The 22,641-nt window shown below is 39.0% G+C and overlaps 1 protein-coding gene across 8 annotated transcripts in view; it reads right to left on the minus strand.

The window, feature by feature from the left end:
• Window positions 1-1,306: 1,306 nt before the first annotated feature.
• LOC149910025 (uncharacterized) overlaps window positions 1,307-22,641 on the minus strand; it is a 50,782-nt gene continuing 29,447 nt past the window's right edge. For 5 of the 8 annotated variants that reach the window (XM_090120128.1, XM_090120131.1, XM_090120132.1 and 2 more), the window contains exons 3-10: window positions 14,073-14,182; window positions 12,729-12,937; window positions 11,525-11,588; window positions 5,916-6,121; window positions 4,729-4,896; window positions 4,262-4,490; window positions 3,892-3,963; window positions 1,307-2,885 (exon numbers count right to left, since the gene is read on the minus strand). In XM_090120128.1, the coding sequence (XP_089976254.1) occupies window positions 2,629-2,885; window positions 3,892-3,963; window positions 4,262-4,490; window positions 4,729-4,896; window positions 5,916-6,121; window positions 11,525-11,588; window positions 12,729-12,937; window positions 14,073-14,182 (1,315 nt within the window). In that variant the 3' untranslated portion in view covers window positions 1,307-2,628. Of the gene's footprint in view, window positions 2,886-3,891; window positions 3,964-4,261; window positions 4,491-4,728; window positions 4,897-5,661; window positions 5,802-5,915; window positions 6,122-11,524; window positions 11,589-12,728; window positions 12,938-14,072; window positions 14,183-22,641 lie in introns of all 8 variants that reach the window. The other 3 variants (XM_090120127.1, XM_090120129.1, XM_090120130.1) reach the window with 3 other exon arrangements.

Below are 22,641 nucleotides of genomic sequence, written 5' to 3' on the forward strand. Positions count from 1 at the left end.
ATTATAGCCTTATCCGTAAGATTGTCGTATGTTATTACTTCCCAGAATTTGTTCATTAGACAAAAACAATTAGGTAATACAGGCTGTTATATTTTTTAGTATGTAACCCGAGCGCGAGCGAGTGACGCCGCTTTTTCTTTATCATAACTATTAAACGATGCTAAATAATATCACCATTTTCAATACCAATCTCCGTATCGAAATTCGTACGTATACAGCTATAATAAAATATAATGCCATTTACACAAGGTATCGTGTTTCAACCGAAAACAAGTGTTGATTTACGGGAATTTTATTTTATCTATTTCTACATTAATTCTTTCCGGGTAATTTTCTTGAATCAATTTTTACCAGTTAATAGTATTAATCTCCATTAAATCTATACTAATATTATAAAACTGAAGAGTTTGTTTGTTTGAAGTTTGAACGCGCTAATCTCGGGAACTAGGTACCTACTGGTCCGATTTGAAAAATTATTTCATTGTTAGATAGCTCATTTATCGAGGAAGGCTATATATCATCACGCTACGACCAACAGGAGTGGAGCCACGGGGGTGAAACCGCGCGGAGCAGCTAGTTATTTATAAAATGATGTGCAGATTAAGGATACTACGTGGTAATCGTGTAATTAATTAAGTAGTTGCGGAACCAAGGCAAAACAAAATATGTTTCGATCGTAAAGCACTCATGCTTCGCATTGAATCGAGCCATAAAAGGGGAACAATATAAATTTATAAAGAAGAAAAAATTCATTCAAGAATTTTTTCTTATAATATCAATAATAATAATATCAATTTCAAGGGGAACAATGTTGGCTACATTTTTATTGGAGTTAGATAGAAGAGATAGAACTCATGGGTAAAAATGGATCATTATCCATTAGTTACATTAGTCATTACAATAATTAAATCTTAAAAATGTATGCACTGGTTTAGTTTAAGAAATAAAACACATTGTATTTGATAATTTCATTTATTAAAAGTGTACTTTATCGCTTATATAATAATATGTACAAAAATATAGGCAAGTCTCCGCCTCTGACACAAGTCGAAGTCAAACCGACGTCGATACAAAAGTATCCACCTCGGGTCCGCGACACAACGTCGGGAACCCGATGTACAACATAGCTAACTCTATAAATCTATAACTTGTCGTTCAATATAAACTTTATAATAGGACATACTCTAATAAATATTATATCTTCTAATTCGGTCTGTAAATATTAGAGAGGTTCAAAGATCTTGTCGCATTAGCACTGGACACAGTTTAGTGTGCGAGATGGCACGGCTCATTTACATTAAGCGGCATCCATAGGTGTGGACGTGTGACAGACGAACTCCGACAAATGAAAGCTACGTAACTCAAAGGTCTAAAACCACAAAAATATATTATACTGTTATTGAACGCTCCTGAGCCGAGCTGACGCTGCTCACATTCTGACGGTTATGCGACACGTTTGGAGTGACTTTACTCTCTCCGGTTCTGTTAATATAAATGAGCTGTGTTAGAATTTAATTCAAATACAATACAGTTCTATATATAAGTCTAGAACACAATGCTTCATTATATACATCATCATTATTATGCCATATAACGAAATGAGATGCCAATTATTTAATATAAATAAAGTTTAAATATATCAATAAATTGATTATACGATTAAAATATAATCCTGTATAACTTTGGTCTGTGATAAATACGATTTATTATAGTAATATCAAGTGCAATCACACTAATTATTTGCTTAGTAATAGTTCTCGCATTTAACAAACATACTTATTCAAAACAGACAGTCAATGTTGCTATGTGACTGTCAAATAGTACTAGTATTGTAGAAACACGAAAACAGTGTACTAATAGATCTGTGTCGCTAAATTACCTTAGTACATAATGTAAATTGAGCTCGTTCTTTCTTTTCCTTAAATTATTCAGTAATTATAAATATGAATATAAAATTGTACAGGGCCTTAAATAGTAAATTCGCGGAATGCTCTATGAAGTCATGGAGCTCGCTGCGGCGCAGCGGTCTACTATATCTAGCGAACGATTATCGAAACGGCCTCTAAACTATAATATTACCGATAACTTACAATAAGGAATTCATCTTAGGAATGTTTTGCAGTCTCAAATATGTCTCGAACATTTGGTAACAGGAAACGCGGTACTAGCTCGTAAAATATCTAGATTTAACACGAATTTATAACTTAACTAGACAACATCTCGTACCTAATAATTAATTATTTATCTGCCGCTAGCGACGGATCGCGTAGCGAATTATTATTATTATATAGGTCGGGCGAGTCGCGCGCCGCGTGTCAACACAACGAAAGTGCACAAAGAATTTGGGCGCGCGACCGCTCCATTTGGTCTACTAGCGACTCTTAAGCTATCCACCAGCTGGCAGCGCATTCGTGCTCATCCATCTACATTCGGTTACAAGGAGAAACTAGATATTACTACTAGAGACTTACGAATAACGACGAACACGAGAAGGTGCCAGGCGGTGAGGACACTTACACTACCATATTAACGAGTGAGATTCTTATGAGACCGCGAGCGGCCGCGGAGATTCCGGTTTGTTCGTCGCGGGGCGGGGGTGTGCGGCGGTGCGGGGGCGAGGGGGTTGGCTCAGCTGCCGAGCGACACGACCGTGGGGCGCTCGGCGTCGGGCGCGTGCGCGTACACGCCGTCCTCGTAGAACTCCTTGTGCGAGTGCGCGTGCGAGTGCGCGGCGTAGTGCGCGTGCGCGTGGCCGTGCGGGTGCGCGTGCCCGTGCGCGTGCGCCGGCGGCGGCTCCTCCAGCTTGACGGGCGCGCCCGGCGGCAGGTAGTAGTTCAGCGACAGCGCCCGCTCCGAGCCCGAGCCCGCGCCCGGGGACGTCTCCACTAGAACGACAAGCGATACCTACATTACAAGAACTGCCAACGAACGTTATGTGTAAACACGGATTTCGCAGTCAAAAAGCACACGCTTTTCATAATTTTTCGGGTCATCATATTCGAAAGTGGAAATTTATTCATTGCAGACGCATTATGATCCACAATCCACATCATAGTACCTATACAACCTCGACATCAACATCGTAGATTACTTACTATTCGATTTCAAATATTGTCTAACGTTTTAATTTTAGATACTCCTACCGAAATCATTAAAACAAATTTGGTCCTACCACAAAACAATTTCAACACAGTCAACTTTAAAGACGGGATCTGTCACTTTAATAGTTGTCTATGTGAAATACGACAAAACAAACCAGAGAACCCGCGCTTAAGAGGAGGCTCCCTAACATAATTTCTGGCACTGAGAGACCGTTTAGACCGCTACGGTGCTCGACACTAACACAGCCATAATAAAGTGTAATAATTGATCTAGACTCTAGAGAAAAAATATCTTGGGATTGGATAGTAAACTATATTCTCTTAACATTTATTTTAGGTTTAGACTTTATCCAAGTAAATTTAAAAAAAAAAAGGTAATAATCCTCAAAAAAAGGCATAATTTTTTAATAAAAAATGAATCGAGCGAAAATGTTACAATTACGTAACTGTCTTGTACATGGAAAGAAAAAGACCGAATAAATCATATATGTATGTACTAAAGTTCCATTTTTATTGTATGTGTGACTGTTTCAGAATATTAATGCAAATTCACATAAAATTTAGGGAGCCTCCTCTTAAAGTTAAACCCTGTCTAAAGATTTTTGTGGTAAGACTGTGTTATGATGTTGATGATGATGTTTAAGCGACTTGTTATTGTTATTTGCTCATTCGACTTGCTAAAAAGTGTGCAGTCACTAGTCTATTACATAAGCGTTAATTCTGGCAAATTAATATTAGATTCGAGCGAAGTCAGGTTTAGCGGCTAAAGCGAAGAGTGCAGTGGCCGTACCTTTCACCTCCCTCCCTTCCTTTAGCCCTTGCTGATGAATCACAGAAGAAATCTGGCTGGTCACGTTCAACCCTACAGTTGGAATTATTATGCTTAGGAAAGTGTGAGTTTTAATGTCAACATTGACACTGATACGTCATATTGACATTGACAAATGATATTCGTCAACTTGACCATCGAACAAGAAGCTGTATCTATGATCTCAGGACTGCTTTAGTATTTGCTTAATCAATGTCTATGCCCACCACAGATGCCTATATTACAGACTACACAAACATCCTCTTACAGAATCGAACTATATAATGAATCCTTCTGTTTCAACACAAAGAAAGAGATCGGATATCCAACAAAATGTATTCAATCTACTCACATGCATTCTCCACTTTAACTGTTGAAGCCATGGAGTGCGGCGTGTGAGCGGAGCGCGCGGCGTGCGCGGTGTGAGCACTGTGAGCGGTGTGAGCGGAGTGAGCGGAGTGAGCGGAGTGAGCGGAGTGAGCGGAGAGCGCCGACAGCGAGGTGTGCGCCGCCGCGTGCGCGATGCTCTTGCTCAGACTCCGGTCAGACTTCTGACTGTTCTTCGGTTTTCTTTTTCGCGTCTGGAAATATCGTTTTTAAATTATCGATATTGAATAAATATTATATATATTTTATTATTGCTCCATTCTGGGAAGCCAACTATTCTAGGTAACAACAATAATTTAAGTTAAAATTGGAAAACAATCAGATAGAAAAGACCGAAGAGCTCTTTAGTGTCGGAATACAATTCGCGTTATAGTGAAACCGAATAGAGTGCTCGCAAAATGGTAAATAGCAGTAAATTCCCGTTGGACGCACCTGTATGGAATCCTTCTTCATGGCAATAGGGCGGTTGATGTTGTGCAGCTTGTAGTAGAGGCCGCACGCGTTGCACACGTTCTCGCCGTGCGAGTTGCGGCGCCAGAGCGACGTGGTGGTCGTCTGGCAGTTGCTGCACGACACGCCGTGCCGCTTGTTCGTGCCCATCTGTGGGGCGAGCGGCCGGTCAGCGGGGACTTGCGCGCGCAGGGACCACACCGTGCAACGACTTTTTGGAAACTTTTTTTTTTTTTTCATTTCAAAATATGATTGATTCAAATTAAATTCGTTGAAAACACCACAAAAACAATTTTATTAAACGGAGATTTAGATTAGCTTCAATTCGACTTGAATAAATTTAATTTTTTACTTTGGACTGTTTCATTTATGTGATGTACTAAGCTGTGCACGGTCGGGTGTGTCCTCGCGCGGGCAGAATGAGGTGAGTTAGAAATAAAAGCGTAATGGAAATGTTATGAAGTCTATGAAGATAATTCGTGACCAAAAATTTCATGAACGGTTACTTATGACCGATATATGACTAAAGATCGCAATGATTCATTGTATTGCTGAAATTTAATTGCGTTATATATATTCACTAATTAATATCGATTCCGAAATTGATGGTCGACGTCAAATGATTCGGATGAGTTACCGACATGCTGATAACTTGGAAACTTATAAGCGGTGAAAAAGTTAGTTGAGCGGGTGGGACTCGGGATACACAGGAGAGGATAGTATAGAAGTATCGTTGGGGATGAATGTTTCGTTTGATATTGTGAAAACGGACAGGCGCGGAAGGTAGGTGTATCGGAAGAGGACAGAAAGTATAGAGGGTTCGGGATTCACGGCCGCCGACCCTCTCGTAGTTCCGGAAGACCCATGAGTCCCTCCGGCACAGGAGGAACGGCTCGGAGCGCGGGGCGCACGTACCCCTTTCTTCTGTTTGTAGTCGGGGGTGGTGCCGGGCAGCGCGGGCGCGCAGTGCGGCGCGGGGGCGGACAGCGCGGCTCCGACGCCGTTAAACAGGAAGCCCTTGTAGAAATCCGCGCCCGGCGGCGCACCCTCGGCCACTGCAACCAACACAAGTGTCAACGACACGACAGGACGCTCGGCGGGCGCGGATTTCACGCGGGCGAGGGAGGGAGGGGCGGGGCGGGGCGTTAGTCGAGCGGAGAGCTGCGTACGTCGGGGGCGGCAGGGGGCGCCGCGTGCCGCTGACGTACCAGCCGCCGCGGCTGCTTCAGCGGCCGGTTCATGCCGTTCATCTTGTTGTACAGGCCGCATGCGTTGCACAGGTAGTGGCCGGTGCCATCGCGCCGCCACAGCGGCGTGTGGATGGCGCCGCAGTTCACGCACTCGCGCCCCTCCGTGAAAAACTCCGCCATGTCGACTGCGCAACACAACATTAGCTCGCACCTCGCCCGCCTCGCGCCGCGCTCCGCCGAGCGTCAGGCTACCCGCCGAGCGGTCGCCGCGGCGACTCGCTCTCGGTGTACAATAATATATTATTATACAATAACATTACAAGTAAATAAAGGAAAGCCATCTTAATAATATTCTGTAGTGCGATTATTCTCAAGCATGTCCATAGTTAATGACTGTCTTGTCGCAAGTTTGCAAAATATTTGCAAACGGATTGTCGGTAGGTATACAGCGACCTATGCAAACATATTGTAAAAGAGCGCTCGATCAGCAGAAATCGCGATTGTTTATGTATGTGTCGTCGAACCGGGCCTTGACAATGGCCTGTGTGTGTGTGTGTGTGTATGTGTGAGTGTGTGTGTGTCCCACGGCAAGGCCGCGCGTGCTCCATTCATGGCGTACAGCCCGCGGGTCACGAATCGCCGCACCGCACCACGCCGCGCAGCTTGCTCGCCGGACACATTTGCACGAACCGATGTTCTGAGCACGCTACTGCTTAATGCATTTACAAGCTTTTACTCAAATGTATGTTTCCAGGTGGAATTTATCTTCTGTTATAAATAGGTAGAGGTTGAACATAATATCCAAAAGCTTCATGTATTAACAATGCGTGTAAACTTTCACAAGTGTTTAAGAATAGTATTTTTTTAGCCTTGAACTTCAAAAATGCTTTACTTATTAACTTAAATTTCAAGTAAAAGACTCAAAAAAAAACATCCGTCTTACGCTTTTTGAGGCCACGTGTCCTGACGCGAGTTTAAGATTTTATATACCCAACGCCGTTAAAGAAGTTTTCACTTCAAAAAGAACTTAGATTAAAACATATCTACGTACTAGGTAGTAAACGTCATATTGAAAATGATAGTTTATTTATGTTTCAATTAAAAGAAAAAAATAACAAATGAAAATAAATTCAATGTCAGGTCATTGTCGTCATTGTCGCGGGTACAATGTGCTGCGGAAGTGTATTTTGCTGACGAAGCGAACCTCGCGTCTATTGTTTTAATAAGTTACGTCCATTCAACACCGACGATATGAAATGCAACTAATAACTATCTTATATAATAGGAAAGTAAGCAATTTAAAACAACAATATTTAAATTAAGTTAACAACATCTTGATTTCTCTCTATTCGAATCAGAAAGTTTATTATAGTGCATTAGGGGAATTCCGAATGTGGGGTAATTCGGAAAATTGTGAATTCTTCAGAGCATCGTTTTATTGAGAGTATCATGAAGGTATTGTATAAAAATTAACGGGTTTGATGGTAACAGCATTCATATTAGTTAACACTACCTATTGCAATTACCCGTCATCCGGAATATCTGAAATTTAGGTTCTAGAAGTATTGGTAAAACATATTTAAGTACGTTACGAACAAACAAATTTTTGGTAAAAAAGAGTCCATAAAAGGTCCCCATCCGTTGTATTGTGCCTTATTTTGTGTTTAAAATTAGATAAAACTTGACATCGTTAGAAATGTGTTGAGAATTAAAATGTGAAACATGAAGTAAAGAATGAAAAGTACGTACATAGCACAGAAAGTCCGTTAAATACCGTTTATCCGATTACGTTGGCAAGGCAGTCGCCACTCGGCAGTCGAGCGCGGCGGCGTCACATTCTGGTGTCGGCTTACGGCCATGTTCCGAGAGTACCTACTCGTGTTGTGTTATGTGTAGATGCTGTGACTGCCAGATGCTTCTCGGAACTGGCCATGGGATTGTAAACAATCCGCGCAACAACGGAAATTGTGCTCCAAACTGTATATCTAGCTAGCTATAATACTACCTATTCATAAATTGGCACTAAGATTTATAGGCAGGTGGACGTAATTCACCTACATGGGAGATGACGTAAAATCTACGATTCGTAATTTTATCCGTTTGTTAACAATGGTGGTTGAGTAAATGATGAACGTTGAATTTATAGTTACTAAATATAGTAAAAAGCAAACATAAAGTACCTACGTAGGTATAATATAATTATATCCAAATGCCTAAAATATATTTCAAAACCCAATTAGTTATCTAAATATCCGAGCAATAACGGTCAGTCCCGGCCGTTTTAACAGACGACTGCATCATTGCAGTCGTCTGTTTGATGTAAAACTAATTATTTTGGTGTAAGCGGAGCCGGCCATGTGCGGCGAGCGGCGTCACTCGCTCGCCTTATCGCGCGACGCGGTTAAACACTCATTATCGTTACACTAATGTTGAGTACGAGTTTTGTAGTGACATCAGTACTCTAGCAGTTAAACTAATACATTGAAAAACAGAAAATAAATTGTTTGTAACGTGGCCGGGGTGACGACAAACGACCGAAATTTCAATGACTTCGTTTCTCATCATATAGTTCTTAGATAGGAACCCAAATGATACACTGTACACTTAGATATGTTGTAAGTACCTTATTTCGAATAATTAATAACAAAATACCGATTTATCAATACAGAAGCTAAGCACTTAATTTACAAATATATGCCATCTTCTGAAGTTACGACTTACGAGTCACCTTTCTCAGAAGTCAGAACCATCAAAACTAAAACCTATCTTATCATATTTTGGCAAACATAAATTCCTATCATAGGTAAAGCGAATGGTTGGCACTTGGTAGGTAAAACAAAAGAAATGTAAAAGTGACGTAAGCATCGGGCGCGCACGCAAGTGTGTCAACGGTCCTGCGCGTGCTCTCTCCGCGATAAGGCTGCGGAAGTGTCGCCGACCCATTAGCTCCCGCCTTACGCCGCGGCCGCGCCGTGCGGTGTGCACCACGCACCTCTACCATACAATATAATATACTCTATGCCTCTAGGGCCTAGGCTCTAACTATACGTAGTATATTATTATTAGTCTGTGCTCTAACATCTCGAACAATAATTATTAACGCAATGCCACGCTCGCCACCATTAACTAGCTTGCGGCCGGCGGTACAACTGTAACCGTACCTTACTCTGAACTAGCTTGGATCCCGCATCCCGCAAAGACAATACACATTTGCACGAACACGACGGTCGCGGTGGAGTTAAAATGTTAGGTACTTAAATAAAGTATGTACTGACGGAACGCTGAAATATGTCAGAAACGATACACTAATACATTATAAGTAATTGCACATGTGTAGTACATTACACGGACTACGTGACCCCGGAGCTACCTACAGAATGCGACACCGTGAGCGTCTCGCCTCACTTCATTCACTACTCTGCAGGGCTTTTGTTTATTCATGTTACTTGATCGTTACACGTTAATTCATTGTTTAATTTAATGATTGTGTACCATTTATAATTTATATTATCAAACAAGAAGACATATCGATTAAACTTTATTTAATATTTTAAATGACAACACCCAAGTGTAAAGAACAAATGAATCACAAAAGACACTAGTATGGCGATGGGCACACATGGCTTGTTGGCTCGCGGCCTGTTTGTGGCGCGTGCCTTATCCGATACCATTTACGGAATGCGATTTTAATGGTCAAAGGACTTCATCGGAAAGACATTTTTTGTCTTCGCCTCGAGCGGGCGCAGCGCCGCGGCCGGCGGACGGCCTGCGCAAACACACCGCGAGCGACCCACAGATATTGTTATTGTATTATCGCGCCTATTTACACCTCGTATGTTTTCGTAATGGACACGTATGATCCGTGCGCTTCGATAAAACTCTTTTATTTTTCAATTATAGTCGCGCATTCGAGTACGATTCATTATTTGAGAAATTCTATAATATTGGAATTTAAATAATTGAACTTCGTGACACATTTTCAATACGATGTGCAGTTATTATTTTACCTATTGCACTAAGTGACGGTAGTAAACATTGATAAATGACTAATAATACACATTTTACGGCAAAACAAAGTGTAAACTACGCGTTTTTTGCTTTCCGATGATCAACCGTAAAACAGTTTTTGTGCAATAACCCGCGTAGGTAATATTTCAAAGAAAGGCTATTAATGTTTTATGGGCCACAAAACTATATCCACTTTCGATTTTCGAAGACGGATGACGGTTTAAGAGGCCGGGTGATAAGTGTTGCGAGTCTCCCCCCCCTCCCCTCCCGCTCGCCCGCACACCGCGCCCCCCATCTCGCCCGCCCCGCTAGTTATCTGGCGCAGATCGACTATCCTAATAAAAATATCGTTCGACTCTTGGGGCTATCGCGATTGACCCCGGCCAAAAATAATAGCTCCGACTTCACAATTATCTCAGGGTTGTCAGTACTTATTCCAACTAAATACATTTAAATTTGAAAGTGTACAACATTATTGTAAAGTTAAATACAATAACCATTTCTTTTTCTAATACTGTTTACGAAAGATAAAACCGTCAAAACAGTCGGAAAAAAATTGACATGTTTATTTGTTTTATCGCTTTTATTTTTTTCGAACCGGAGTCAACCCTACGCGTTATCATCCGCAGCATCCTTCACCGAACATTGTTACGAGCATCTCAATATATCGAGATAACGCTGTGAAATTTTACGCTACCGCCGATAACGGATAAACACATCATCGCATCGATAACCGATACTTGCTTTTTGTCCTCACTGGATTGTTGAAGCGATGAGCATAGATAATATTGGATATGTATACGCGGACTGAAGAAATGTTTCGACATAATATTATTTAGATGACGAGATAAATATATCGGAAACGCTGCTTTAATTCCTACCCATAATTCGATTAATATTTAAAAAAATACGTTTGAAACTTTAAAAATAATAATGACGACTTATAAGTACTTAGTACATGTTAAATAAAGAGCTCAGAACAATGGATCGAGAGCAAGCCGTGAATCAGAGAGCAAACTCCACCGCGCCGGCACAGCGCCGGGTCGCGCCGATCGCGCACCGCTTTACGACTCGGCGACAAACATGCTTTACTGCTAACTATTGTTTCTTTGCACTTATCATATTGTGACGGTAATCAATACATATTTATAAATAATTTCAAAGTTATGGAAATTGATCTGCTAAGATAAAATTTAGATGTAGCTGTTTAATAAACCTATAAATTTTGTATACCTAGTTTACGTAACAATTTTAGGTCGATCATCAAATCCCAATAAAACGAATCGTCTTCGTGCCCATCTAATCGGAATCTCATCAATATGATATTAGATAAAGCCATTAACTAATGACAAACTCGAGATGTTAACGATATTAACTATTTATAGCGACATGCTAAATAGCATGTCTAATAATTACATACTTACATCTCAATTTTATCAAGGATCGAAAAAAAAATTCTATATTTTTCAAGGTATAGGTACTGGTAGTACTCTTATTGGAAAAATATTATAGTTGGTTTTGCTAAATTGAAAGGCTCATGTTAATAATTCAAAGTAGGTTTAATAAGAGGAAGTACTCACTGGCTGAGAGGCTGGCGGCGGCGGACAGCTGCGGCCGGTAGCTGCAGTCCACGCGCCATAGCTCCTGTAATGCATCGAGCGAATATTTGTACTGGCTGAAGTATAGACATAAATACTTCTCAAACAATAAACTAAACTAGGAACAACGCAGAATCCCATGCAAAGATTTCTTACTGTGACTCTGACTCATGCCTATAACGTATATAAAAAATATTTTAATTGCATCTCACTTTAATTCTCTCAATTTAATTGTATTGAACTTAACACGGATGTCTAATAATATTGTTAGCACACATTAAAGGAGCTAACATAGGTAACCTCTAAAATGTATGATAAGTACCATTACCATTAGTGAAGGAAATGAGCAGAATGTAGACAAGTGAGCTGTCGGGTGAGTCAGGCCGGAGCTCGGCCCGAGCCCGGGTGACGAGGTACCCATTGGCTATTGTTGGCGCTGCTATCAGTTCGAGCTTTTGGGCTATTACGCTTATCTATTCTTTGAAAGTTCTGATAAATTTGTTGCAACTTTCATTCTTACTTAGCTATGAGGTATTTTGCACGGTTTGGGCATTCATTTTTGGAATTTTACTGGATATGATTTGTCCAAAAACATTTTGTACCCATAAAACTAGAGTATAGCGACTGTGTTAGAACGTTATACCTACAACATTCTTATTTATAAAGGCCTATGTTTAGATACCTACTAATCCGTAAACACTGCTCTATGCCACTGGATGTTTTTACTTTTTGTTGAAACTATGTACCTACTAAGTAATTTCAATTGATAAGTGACGTAGTTGTATGTTCATTAAACTTTTCCATATAATTAAAAGCGAGTATAAAGTGTCGCAATATTGACGGATGGTGGTGGACAGCAACAGTGAGCACGTGCGGCGCTTTCAAAACCCGCAGATAACCTGATTCCGGGTAATTTGAAAACCGACGAACGACAGAGTATGTGCTTAATTTCACAACTGCCCTATTTGTGTACTCCTACACATTGTGGACAAAACGTTAACGAAATGTACCTCTACATGAACTTTCACACACCACTAACATCCCTCACAAAACGTGTAGGCTGTATCTGCAGAGGGTCGTCGTAACACCGTAGACAGTTGCCTATCTGTCAAAGTCTGCTTATGTATAAGAGCGCGTTTAGTGTATACCTAGTTAGTGTGTATAACAGATATGTGAAGGGTCTTACTGGTTGCGCGTAGGCGGAGGCGGCGGAGGGCGCGGGAGAGGGCCGCGCGGAGGCGGCGAAGGGCCCGCCGAAGCGCGCGCTGAAGGCCGGCAGCGCGCCGCCCCCCGCGCTCCCTGCGCCCCCGCCCCCCGCACCGCCCTCGCCCTCGCTCTCCGGGTACTCGCTCAGCACGGCGCCCGACCCGCTGCCGCAGTAGCTGGGCGATCCTCCTGCAAGACCAGAAACACGGTAAATAACACGATGATGGCGGCCAAACGCCAGAAGAAAGAAGAATCCCATCAAAAACATCCTGTAAAAAACCCAAGTCTCGCAGCTCAGTCTTTCTACCGTCAAAAGTTGTGAGATCCTGCATGTAATACCAAGTCGGTTAATCTATTTAGTGTCTACTTGAAGGACCTTCTGTCTTAAGTTATTACATAAGTTATTATCATGCCAATATTAAAAATATTTAACGTTTTAAACAAATAGATCGACTTGGACATCGCTTGATTTGATTATTAGTATGTATCACACTACACAGCACGACGGGCCAGCGACCAACAGGAACGAGAGTTTCAATCGCGTGAGGCGCGAGAGACTAAAGAATCTAATATAATATTGTAATATTCATTTTGTTTTCATGCGATGTCCAAGTCGATCTATTTGTTTAAAACGTTAAATATTTTTAATATTGGCATGATAATAACTTATGTAATAACTTAAGACAGAAGGTCCTTCAAGTAGACACTAAATAGATTAACCGACTTGGTATTACATGGATCTCACAACTTTTGACGGTAGAAAGACTGAGCTGCGAGACTTGGGTTTTTTACAGGATGTTTTTGATGGGATCTCACTTCTTTTTGTAGAGCCTTTCTTTTTGATACCACTGGTGGTGGTATCAAAAAGAAAGGCTCTATAATAAAGGCTCATATATTTATATGGGATTACAAAGTTATTGATGCAGTTGGTGTATTTGGAAAACTGGACCGAAATTACAAAATATTTAAGTTTTCCCATGATTAAGACACTAAACTCTATATGTATTCCAAATATGAAGCTTCTAAGTCTGCTAGAAGTGCCTTGGACTTTTGATGATCGGTGAGTCAGTGAGTGACAAAATTTAGAAACTTTAACAAGTTGTCATTCTTAAACTACTGGTTCAAATTGACTGAAATTTTAAATATTCCGTGTTTATACAATGCCGGATTAGTTACTGAAGATTCAGGTTTCTTGCTTTATCCACAACCGAATTATAGGGGGTCGAAAGAGGCCCGAATTGCTTCGAGAAAAGGATGGTACGGCCGTGCCGCTTTTTTTTTGCTCGACTTGGCGGGGGCACTGCCGTGCCCCCAGATACGCTACCTGTGTTAGTGGTCCAGATCTGCGGCTGCGTGAGGTCGGCGCCGTTGCCGAAGTAGGGCGAGCCGGCCGCGTAGCAGCGCGCGTACTGCTGCCCGCCCTCTCCGCCGCCGCTGACAGACAATACAGAAGGCACTTTAGAATATAATATTCCTCTTAAATCTTAATCGCAAAATTTGTCTGTACTTGAGATACCTTATAATATAATTAATAAATAAGAAATAACATACGGTAGGTGAGGCACCTTTCCTTACAGTCCCTATATTTTAAAATAGGCCTTTAATAATGATATTATAAATGGAAAACTGTGTTATTAGTTAAATTAAGTATATCAGGTATCAGTATAGCCAATTTCATCATAATCATCAATTAGTTAAATTAAGTAATGATGATTATGATGTGTATGGGTATACAGAATACAGATACCTGTAAAAGCTGAGACAGACAGAATTCTTGTCCCGAAAATGATCGTTCCTTCGTTGATGAAAGATATTATATTAAAGTGCAAACAAGGGAGCGGACGAAAATACATATAGTTTACCTACCATATAATTAATTTTAGTGTAAATACTCTACCAATTGCAAAAAAATGCAAAGCTTATTATGTTAGGTACCTATAAATAATATTTGACAAGTGCTGAACTTTGGACAGAAATAAAATTAGCGAAACTATTATCAGGACGAATGGTGAGTGGTGCGTCAGCGTGAGTCACAGTGCGGGGCTGTGCCTGCAGCCTGGGTGACCCGTGACTGGTCACCAGTGCAGTCTGCGAAGGAACGCACCATCTCTATACTTGCATTTTAAACAATACTGCATAAGATGATGATTAATGTTCTGCATATTATGTGAAATAACCTAGGGTTACTTTTCTATCATTTGAATTAAAATCGACAAACTACTAAAAACCTCATACTAACATATTATTACTTACACATATATTACCTACATATTTACACTTTTATTCAATTAAACGATATCGATATGGCTAATTTGAAATGTTAAGTTTGGAAATGGCGGAAACAATAATTCACAAATGTTTTCGACTGGAATTAACATAAGAAGCATTTATAATGTTCATCGATCTGATAACGCTCACATTTACTTATTGCTTACTTGTTTCTCAAAAACATTATTATAATTCTTAAACTTGTTTCTACTTAACCTATTGCGTCAATTGATTGTTTTTAATTGCCATATTGTAGGTACCTACTTAGTAAGGTACTCGGGTTCAGACACCCACTTTAGCGGGATATCGAATCTCGATATATTTAGTCAAAAAGGAGTTTTAACGATCTTCTGGAAGTCGTGGCTAAACCTATAACAGCTAGAAACTACAAGTCGGCTGTCGAGTAGGAATAGGTAGATGTGAATGTTGCATCGTGCACGGAGCCGTACTCGTAGTAATGTTTAGTGCGCAATTAGTTTCGCATATTTCACAGCAGTCGGCGCAAGTGGGGCGCGGCTAATGGCTCGGAACGTCTTCGGGAGACTTATCGCGCGCCCTCCCCCCCGCACCCCGCATCCCGCGGTCGATGCAATACCACCTGAGCCTCGACCTCCTTGCATGCATTACTGCGACTGTTTTGCCGTTCAAACTTGCTACTTTTCGCTTATTTTATGCTTATTCCCATTTCATTAACTTTGAGGCCATCGTCTCGAACAATCAACTTCCATCCTTTGTTTACTTTGGACGGATCATCACGAACTATAATTGCTATCAAAACAGCTGATGACATAATCGTGAATCGTCTCGTCCGTCTTGTACTTCCTGATTGATTGCTGCCGTAGAAGGCTAAGTGACCGCGGTCGCAAAAGGCGCGCGCCATAGCTGGAGCCCCCGGGCGGCGAGCGGCGGACGGCCCTCCGCGCGGGGACGGAGCCTGCGTCGTGTAACGCGAGAACACGGATGTAATAATGTTCAGCCACACTGCCCTACTGCCGAGAGCGTTCACTTCTATTGTTTACACACACCTTTATCGCTACATTCAACCCGAGGTAACGCGGCCGACTGTGAGCCGCATGCTATTTATGCCGAGTACTAGCTATTAACTTCATAGGTTCGAGAAGAGAAAATATTAGGTCTTTCGATATCGAATGTCACATAAGGAAAGGCAAAAGATACGAATTAAATATTAATATACACACTTGCGAGTGCCACGGAAATGTCACACACCGACGTTGAAATGTTAATCGTCGTGTCTTACAAGGCAAAGTTGTTGGCACGTGGTTGCAATTAAGGGACCCGCATATGTGATGTCGTGTGTACGATGTGGCCGTCCGGTCGGCAGCTCGTCGCGCCCGCAGCGCGCGGCTGCTGGCCGCACGTGCGCCGCGCCTGACCGCCCGCCGGCCGCACGTGTGCTCCACAGCTCAACCCGTTCACAGAACTGCTCCGGTGTTTCCAATCCCTAAAGACCTAGCCGGGGGTTCCAGCTAGCGAGATTTAAACGCAAATGTCATCGTTATGGCTTCTCATATTTCCGCCCGTCATCAAAACTCGCGTCGACGTACCTAAACGTCGATAGTGAATTCGAATGAATGACAAACGACTCGTAGAAGATAATTCATAATATTATGCATTCAAAACGTATGTAAAAAATTGTAAAGTGGCGGGACGAGCGATATTTGCGCAGTCGAAGCTTAATCCCTTTCCTGAGAGCCTATACAAATAAGTCATTTCGAGACACTTAAGTCGTCACTCCACACGACAAAAAATAAACAGTACAAATTTGGGAAGAGGCGAGGGCTCGGGACGTGTAAAATGGCGCGTTAGAGCGCGCTCCGCAAACACGCTAGCGCCTCACCTGCAGCGGCCCGAGCGCCTCTTTAAGGTGATTGCAACGATCTGTTCCCAGCCAATATCCCGCTAGATGGCGCTGAATTCTACATTTCTAGTTTATTTGAGTTTTTGCGTAATTGGAATAGTCATCAAACCTAGGAATAGTCATGGCGGTTACTGAATATTATATTTTATTGAAATATGTTATATCATTGCCTTAAAATCCACCCAATTCGGTAAAATTATGCGTTTTAACATCTGTCATTGCATACAGGGTCGTTTACACACACAGACGTATACAAAAATGATAAAGATTTAACTCTAGATGGCGTGAATGTAAAGCGCGTCACACACGGTGAAGATACTACCTATAATATTTTATCTAATCTAGTAATATTTTATATTACAGTATCTTAAGGTATCCGGTATCAGCGTTCTGACCATCATTTTTCTTTTTTCGCTGTAGAACCGCCATCCTGTTACAAATGACCCACAAAGGAGAATGACCACGGGTGGTATCGGTAAAATTTTAGTTGTGCCACGTATTCGTTATATTGTTAATTCCTATTTGTATTTATAATGATCATATGTATCAATATTAAGTCTTAATTAAACCGGATAAATTGAAATAATAGTAAAAGTAAAAGTTTTTCTTTTGAAACATGTATGAACTTTCGCATTAGTAGGAAGTAGGATTGTTATAAAAATAAAAGTTATATTTGTTGGCGTAAACTATTTTATTGTAATTTTGGGAAATAAATAATGTCAAAATTGATTACCTACAATAAAACGCAGTTTTATTTTATTACCTACATTACACTATTGTTTTTTTTTTATCAAAACATGTATTTGAAGTAGCAAATATGATATTATGCTGATCCAAGCATTTTCACTCAAAACTAATATCACTAATGATTTGTAAAAGTAAATTATTTCAAAATACATTTCATAACCAACAAGTAAGAATAATTATTCATACAACAACAAATCAAAAACACTATTTACTATGAAAAAAAAACCAGGAAGGTGAAAAACATATTTACGATTTCGATGCACTCGACTTTTAGTAAAATAATAGGTAAAAATATTATTATGGTTTTGATCACAGACATATCTGTGGTTTTGATTTTAGCTACTAGTATCAGAAAGCTGCGTGTTCAATGCACGTCGGGGTCCCACAACTGTGGAGGAAGGAAGGTAGAATACCTCCATCGAATAAGTGAAGTTTCTCGACATACTCGATTTGCCGGCCGGCCTCAATGAAGATTGTCCGAAAGTTGTATATGTGCTCTGTAACGAAAAAATTTCGCTAGCGCGATTCAGAGTGAGGTGTCGTACAATATACCTAATGAAGTTTTTCATCTTTTTATTTTACTGCAAATACAAAATAAAAATTAAACAATGGTAATGTAAATTCTAAACAAACTACTACCAAAATACAATTAGAACAAAAATCATTTGACTTGTTTATTTCACCCAGAGGCCAGAGGCGGCTCGTGACAAAATTGTATAGGTGTTCACTTGAAATAAAACAACGAAAATACAATAGCGTTCGGGATGATTTATTACAAAAAAATGAGCACCACATTTTATAAATGTCTATAACACTAAAAATTACAAAGTACAGGCTATTTCAAAACGAATTCAATGACTAGGTATCAATAATTAGTAAATCACCGAATTTGCATTCGCGAGCGTAGGTATCCATAGTGTTTGTCACTGACGGTCACTGACCTCTATAACTTATAGTTATAGAGGTCAGTGGTGTTTGTTGTGTAAACATGTATGTATTTGAGTAGTTAGTAGCATATTATATTCTGAATTTCTGATCCATGCCTATTCACTCAAAACTAATAACACTAATGATTTGTAACAGTAAATTATTTCAATAGGTAGGTATTTGAACATTTCCCAACAAGACGTAAGAATAATTATTCGTAGGTATACAAGATACAATAACAAATCTAATACACTATTTATTATTTTATTATTTACTAGCGGTCCGCCCCGGCTTCGCCCGTGGTACATGTTTACGTTTTCTCTCCATAAGAAGTAATAGCTAGAGAGCTAGCGCAAAGCTACCTGTATGTATTTGACCAGACCTGGATTTTTGTGTGTTGATTCCCCTATACCTACTATACATGAGATGAGGAGTCACTAAGCCCAGAGTGGTGGACGGGGCGCGCGCTTAGGTAAGACAGGTGGAAATTTTTGGCGAACTTTGAAACCATTTGACCACGTCTGCCATTTTGATATTTGAAAATAGATTATTATTACTATCGGAAAATAACAATGGCAGACCATTATCACGCGGATAACATTCTGGCAGACACTTATGAAAGTGCTGAAAAAAATACAATTTTGAAAGTATTTGACCAGATCTGCCATTCATATATTTTATTTATTAGGGTCTTAAAAACTTATTTTCGAAACGGCAGACATTTTCATTGCGTACAGACTTCAGCAGACAACAAAACTTTACAGACTTCAGCAGTCAACAAGACTTAGCTTCTACATGGTCAGATGTATATATGTATTACGTTCCCTGACCTTACATCAATGATTTACTTTATTAATGTTTTTATGGTCATTTACATTTAATTTTGAAAACTATGGAATAAAATTTATAAATTTGATGATACAAAACTAAATATACATTTGTAAAGAATCTCAAATATAAAGTTGTGTTGCAAATAACAAATCATCATTTAAATATTTAGTTTATTTCTTTATTTAAGAAACAATTAACAATTACAAAACAACATAAAAAAACACGCATGCATTTATTGAAATGTTCATTCATCATCACTATCGTATGGCGTTGTGTGCCTCGTCTTCATAATCCATTGAATCGGATTCTGTAAAAGTAAAACGTAAATTATATAATAAAAGAAATGAGTAAAGTCAAAAATAATTATTAAAGAGTTAATCATTATAAACTTACCTAGTAAGGCAATGCCTTTGATGTCGCACGATGCCGCCGCGCCGCCAGTGTAGGTACTTCTGCTGCTACATGAAAATATGCTAGGGTTGCAACAAATGGGAAATAAAACAATTGTGATTATTACTATTATGATGTAATCATTTATTCATATTATGTACATTCAAAACAATTGCTATTATTAAATCTGATGTAATTATTTTTTCATAAATAAGTATATAATTATTATTAATTACATAATATATTGCACTGTGAAATATTTACGTATCACTTTATTTTTGATGTTCTTAATTGTCTTTTATAAAATTTAAGTGACGCATTCGCATTGGGATCAACAATCCGATAAGAAAAGAATGGAGACAACATATACATAGCTTTGATTTCAATTCTACAGATACAAAATATACAATCTATCTAAAATGATACAACGGATGTTTCCTGCGTTTTCTCGTCAAAATACCGAAACAACGTAATTATTGTATAGTAGTTGGGCGTGAAAGTAAAAAAACAAATGAAAAGTGTTTTCCATATGATTATTTATTAAATTTACGCGATTAAGAATAATTTCAACGATACAATTTAGTAACCGAGAATTCAGAGGATTAAAGAAAATACCTGCCTGATCATTTTATCAAACTCTAAAAGAATTATGGTTATTTCGCATCACTCGGTTTATTAGTTTGGTAATAATTATTAAAGGTAGTTACAACCCTAGCCATTGAGTCGAACGGTAGGCAACACAATATCGACTTTGTGCGGGTACATATGGTACATTTCTTCTTGCTGTGAAGCGTAATTATTATTATTAAGATTTTTTAGGCTATTTTGAATCAGCTGTTCTAATTTAATTCTAGAAATTTATTAAAACGTGATTTTTTTAAAAGTATATTATGAGTTTATAAATACCTCAACCAATAGTTATTGTGTCCTATCCTCATTTCTTTATATCTTGGTAGTTAACTAAAGTGTTAAATTTACATAACCTCAACAACAACATTTACACTGCCACTGCACTAAAACTAAACTAACTAGCTCTCTAGCTATAAGAACCATCCTCGTACTTCAAGGGATATAATAAAAAAAGAATTATCGAAATCGGTTCAGCCGTTCTCGAGTTATGCGCTTACCAACACATTTTGCGATTCATTTTTATATATAAGACTAGCGGTCCGCCCCGGCTTCGCCCGTGGTACATGTTTACGTTTTCTCTACATAAAAACCATCCTCGTACTTCAAGGAATATAATAAAAAAAGAATTATCGAAATCGGTTCAGCCGTTCTCGAGTTATGCGCTTACCAACACATTTTGCGATTCATTTTTATATATAAGATATACTAGCGGTCCGCCCCGGCTTCGCCCGTGGTACATAATATTTACGTTTTCTCTACATAAAAACCATCCTCGTACTTCAAGGAATATAATAAAAAAAGAATGATCGAAATCGGTTCAGCCGTTCTCGAGTTATGCGCTTACCAACACATTTTGCGATTCATTTTTATATATAAGATAAGATTATGTGAAAATAACCAGGAAGGTGAAAAACATATTTACGAAAACATAGTAACATAATATGGCTGTCGCTACAATAATTATATTTCAATTTTATCTTTTTATACCTAGTAGAACTGGCCGACGAATAAAAAAAATCGTATTAGAATAAATACAATAAATTACGGAACAAAAAAAGGATTGTAACTGAATTAGGTATGTTTGTTTCTGGGCGCACCGTTTTCGACGACGCGACGCGCGACGTAAGCGTATAGGTATAGGTACCTACTTTGCTAAAACAAACTAATAAAATTGTGTGTCTGTCTGGAATTTTGGAAAAGCATATTTTGCAAGTTTGTAATTACTTTGATAGTTTACCGATTTATAATAATTGTAATTGTAATTGTATAATATATAATTTGCAATGTGGTGAAATTTCATAAAAATCACGGGCCAATTTTTTGTTTTGAATCCCACCGAAAATATAATTGCGTTATTAGAATAATTAATTACTATACCTACCCACGATCAATTATTACAATATAGTCTCAAATGCATACTAGAGAAATATTGCAATTTGATTCAATTAAAATGCATAGCATACAAAAATAAATTCACAACACAAGAAATTCCGCGCGCAAATCATAGCGCGTGTCAATGAAATCAAGAATGTTTTATATCAAGCCGACGCGGACGACGACGCGACGCCGAACAAAAGTACCTACGACGGACGACCACGCTTCGAGTTGCCAAACAACATGAGTAATAAATTGTTTACAAAAAAAACAAGCTTTCCATTTTTCTGTATGAGTAGACAGAACTTCAAAACGCCACCTGCTACGGTTTATATTATGAACGATTGTTATAAAAATAAAAGTTATATTTGTTGGTGTAAACTATTTTATTGATCAATAATTTTGGAATTTAAAATTGTCAACATTGATTACAATAAAACGCAGTTTTATTTTATTACACTATTGTTTTTTTTATCAAAACATGTATTTGAAGTACCATATAATATTATGCTGATCCAAGCATTTTCACTCAAAACTTATATCACTAATGATTTGTAAAAGTAAATTATTTCAATATACATTTCATAACCAACATATAAGAATAATTATTATTATTCCTACCTACAACAACAAACCTAAAACACTATTTACTATGGGAAAATAACCAGGAAGGTGAAAAACATATTATTATTTACGATTTCGACGCACTCGACTTTTAGTAAAATATAGTAGGGAAACATAATATTATGGTTTTGATTTTTGCTACTAGTATAAGAAAACTGCGTGTTCAAACTACTTGTTTGTCTGTCTGAAAATTCGGAAGTACTTTGGTAGTTTACCGATTTAT

Source organism: Colias eurytheme, chromosome 3, assembly GCF_061535395.1.
Source record: "Colias eurytheme isolate Ceu_HAF_F1 chromosome 3, ilColEury1 Martin Lab GWU primary, whole genome shotgun sequence".
NCBI classification, from domain to species: Eukaryota; Metazoa; Arthropoda; class Insecta; order Lepidoptera; family Pieridae; genus Colias; species Colias eurytheme.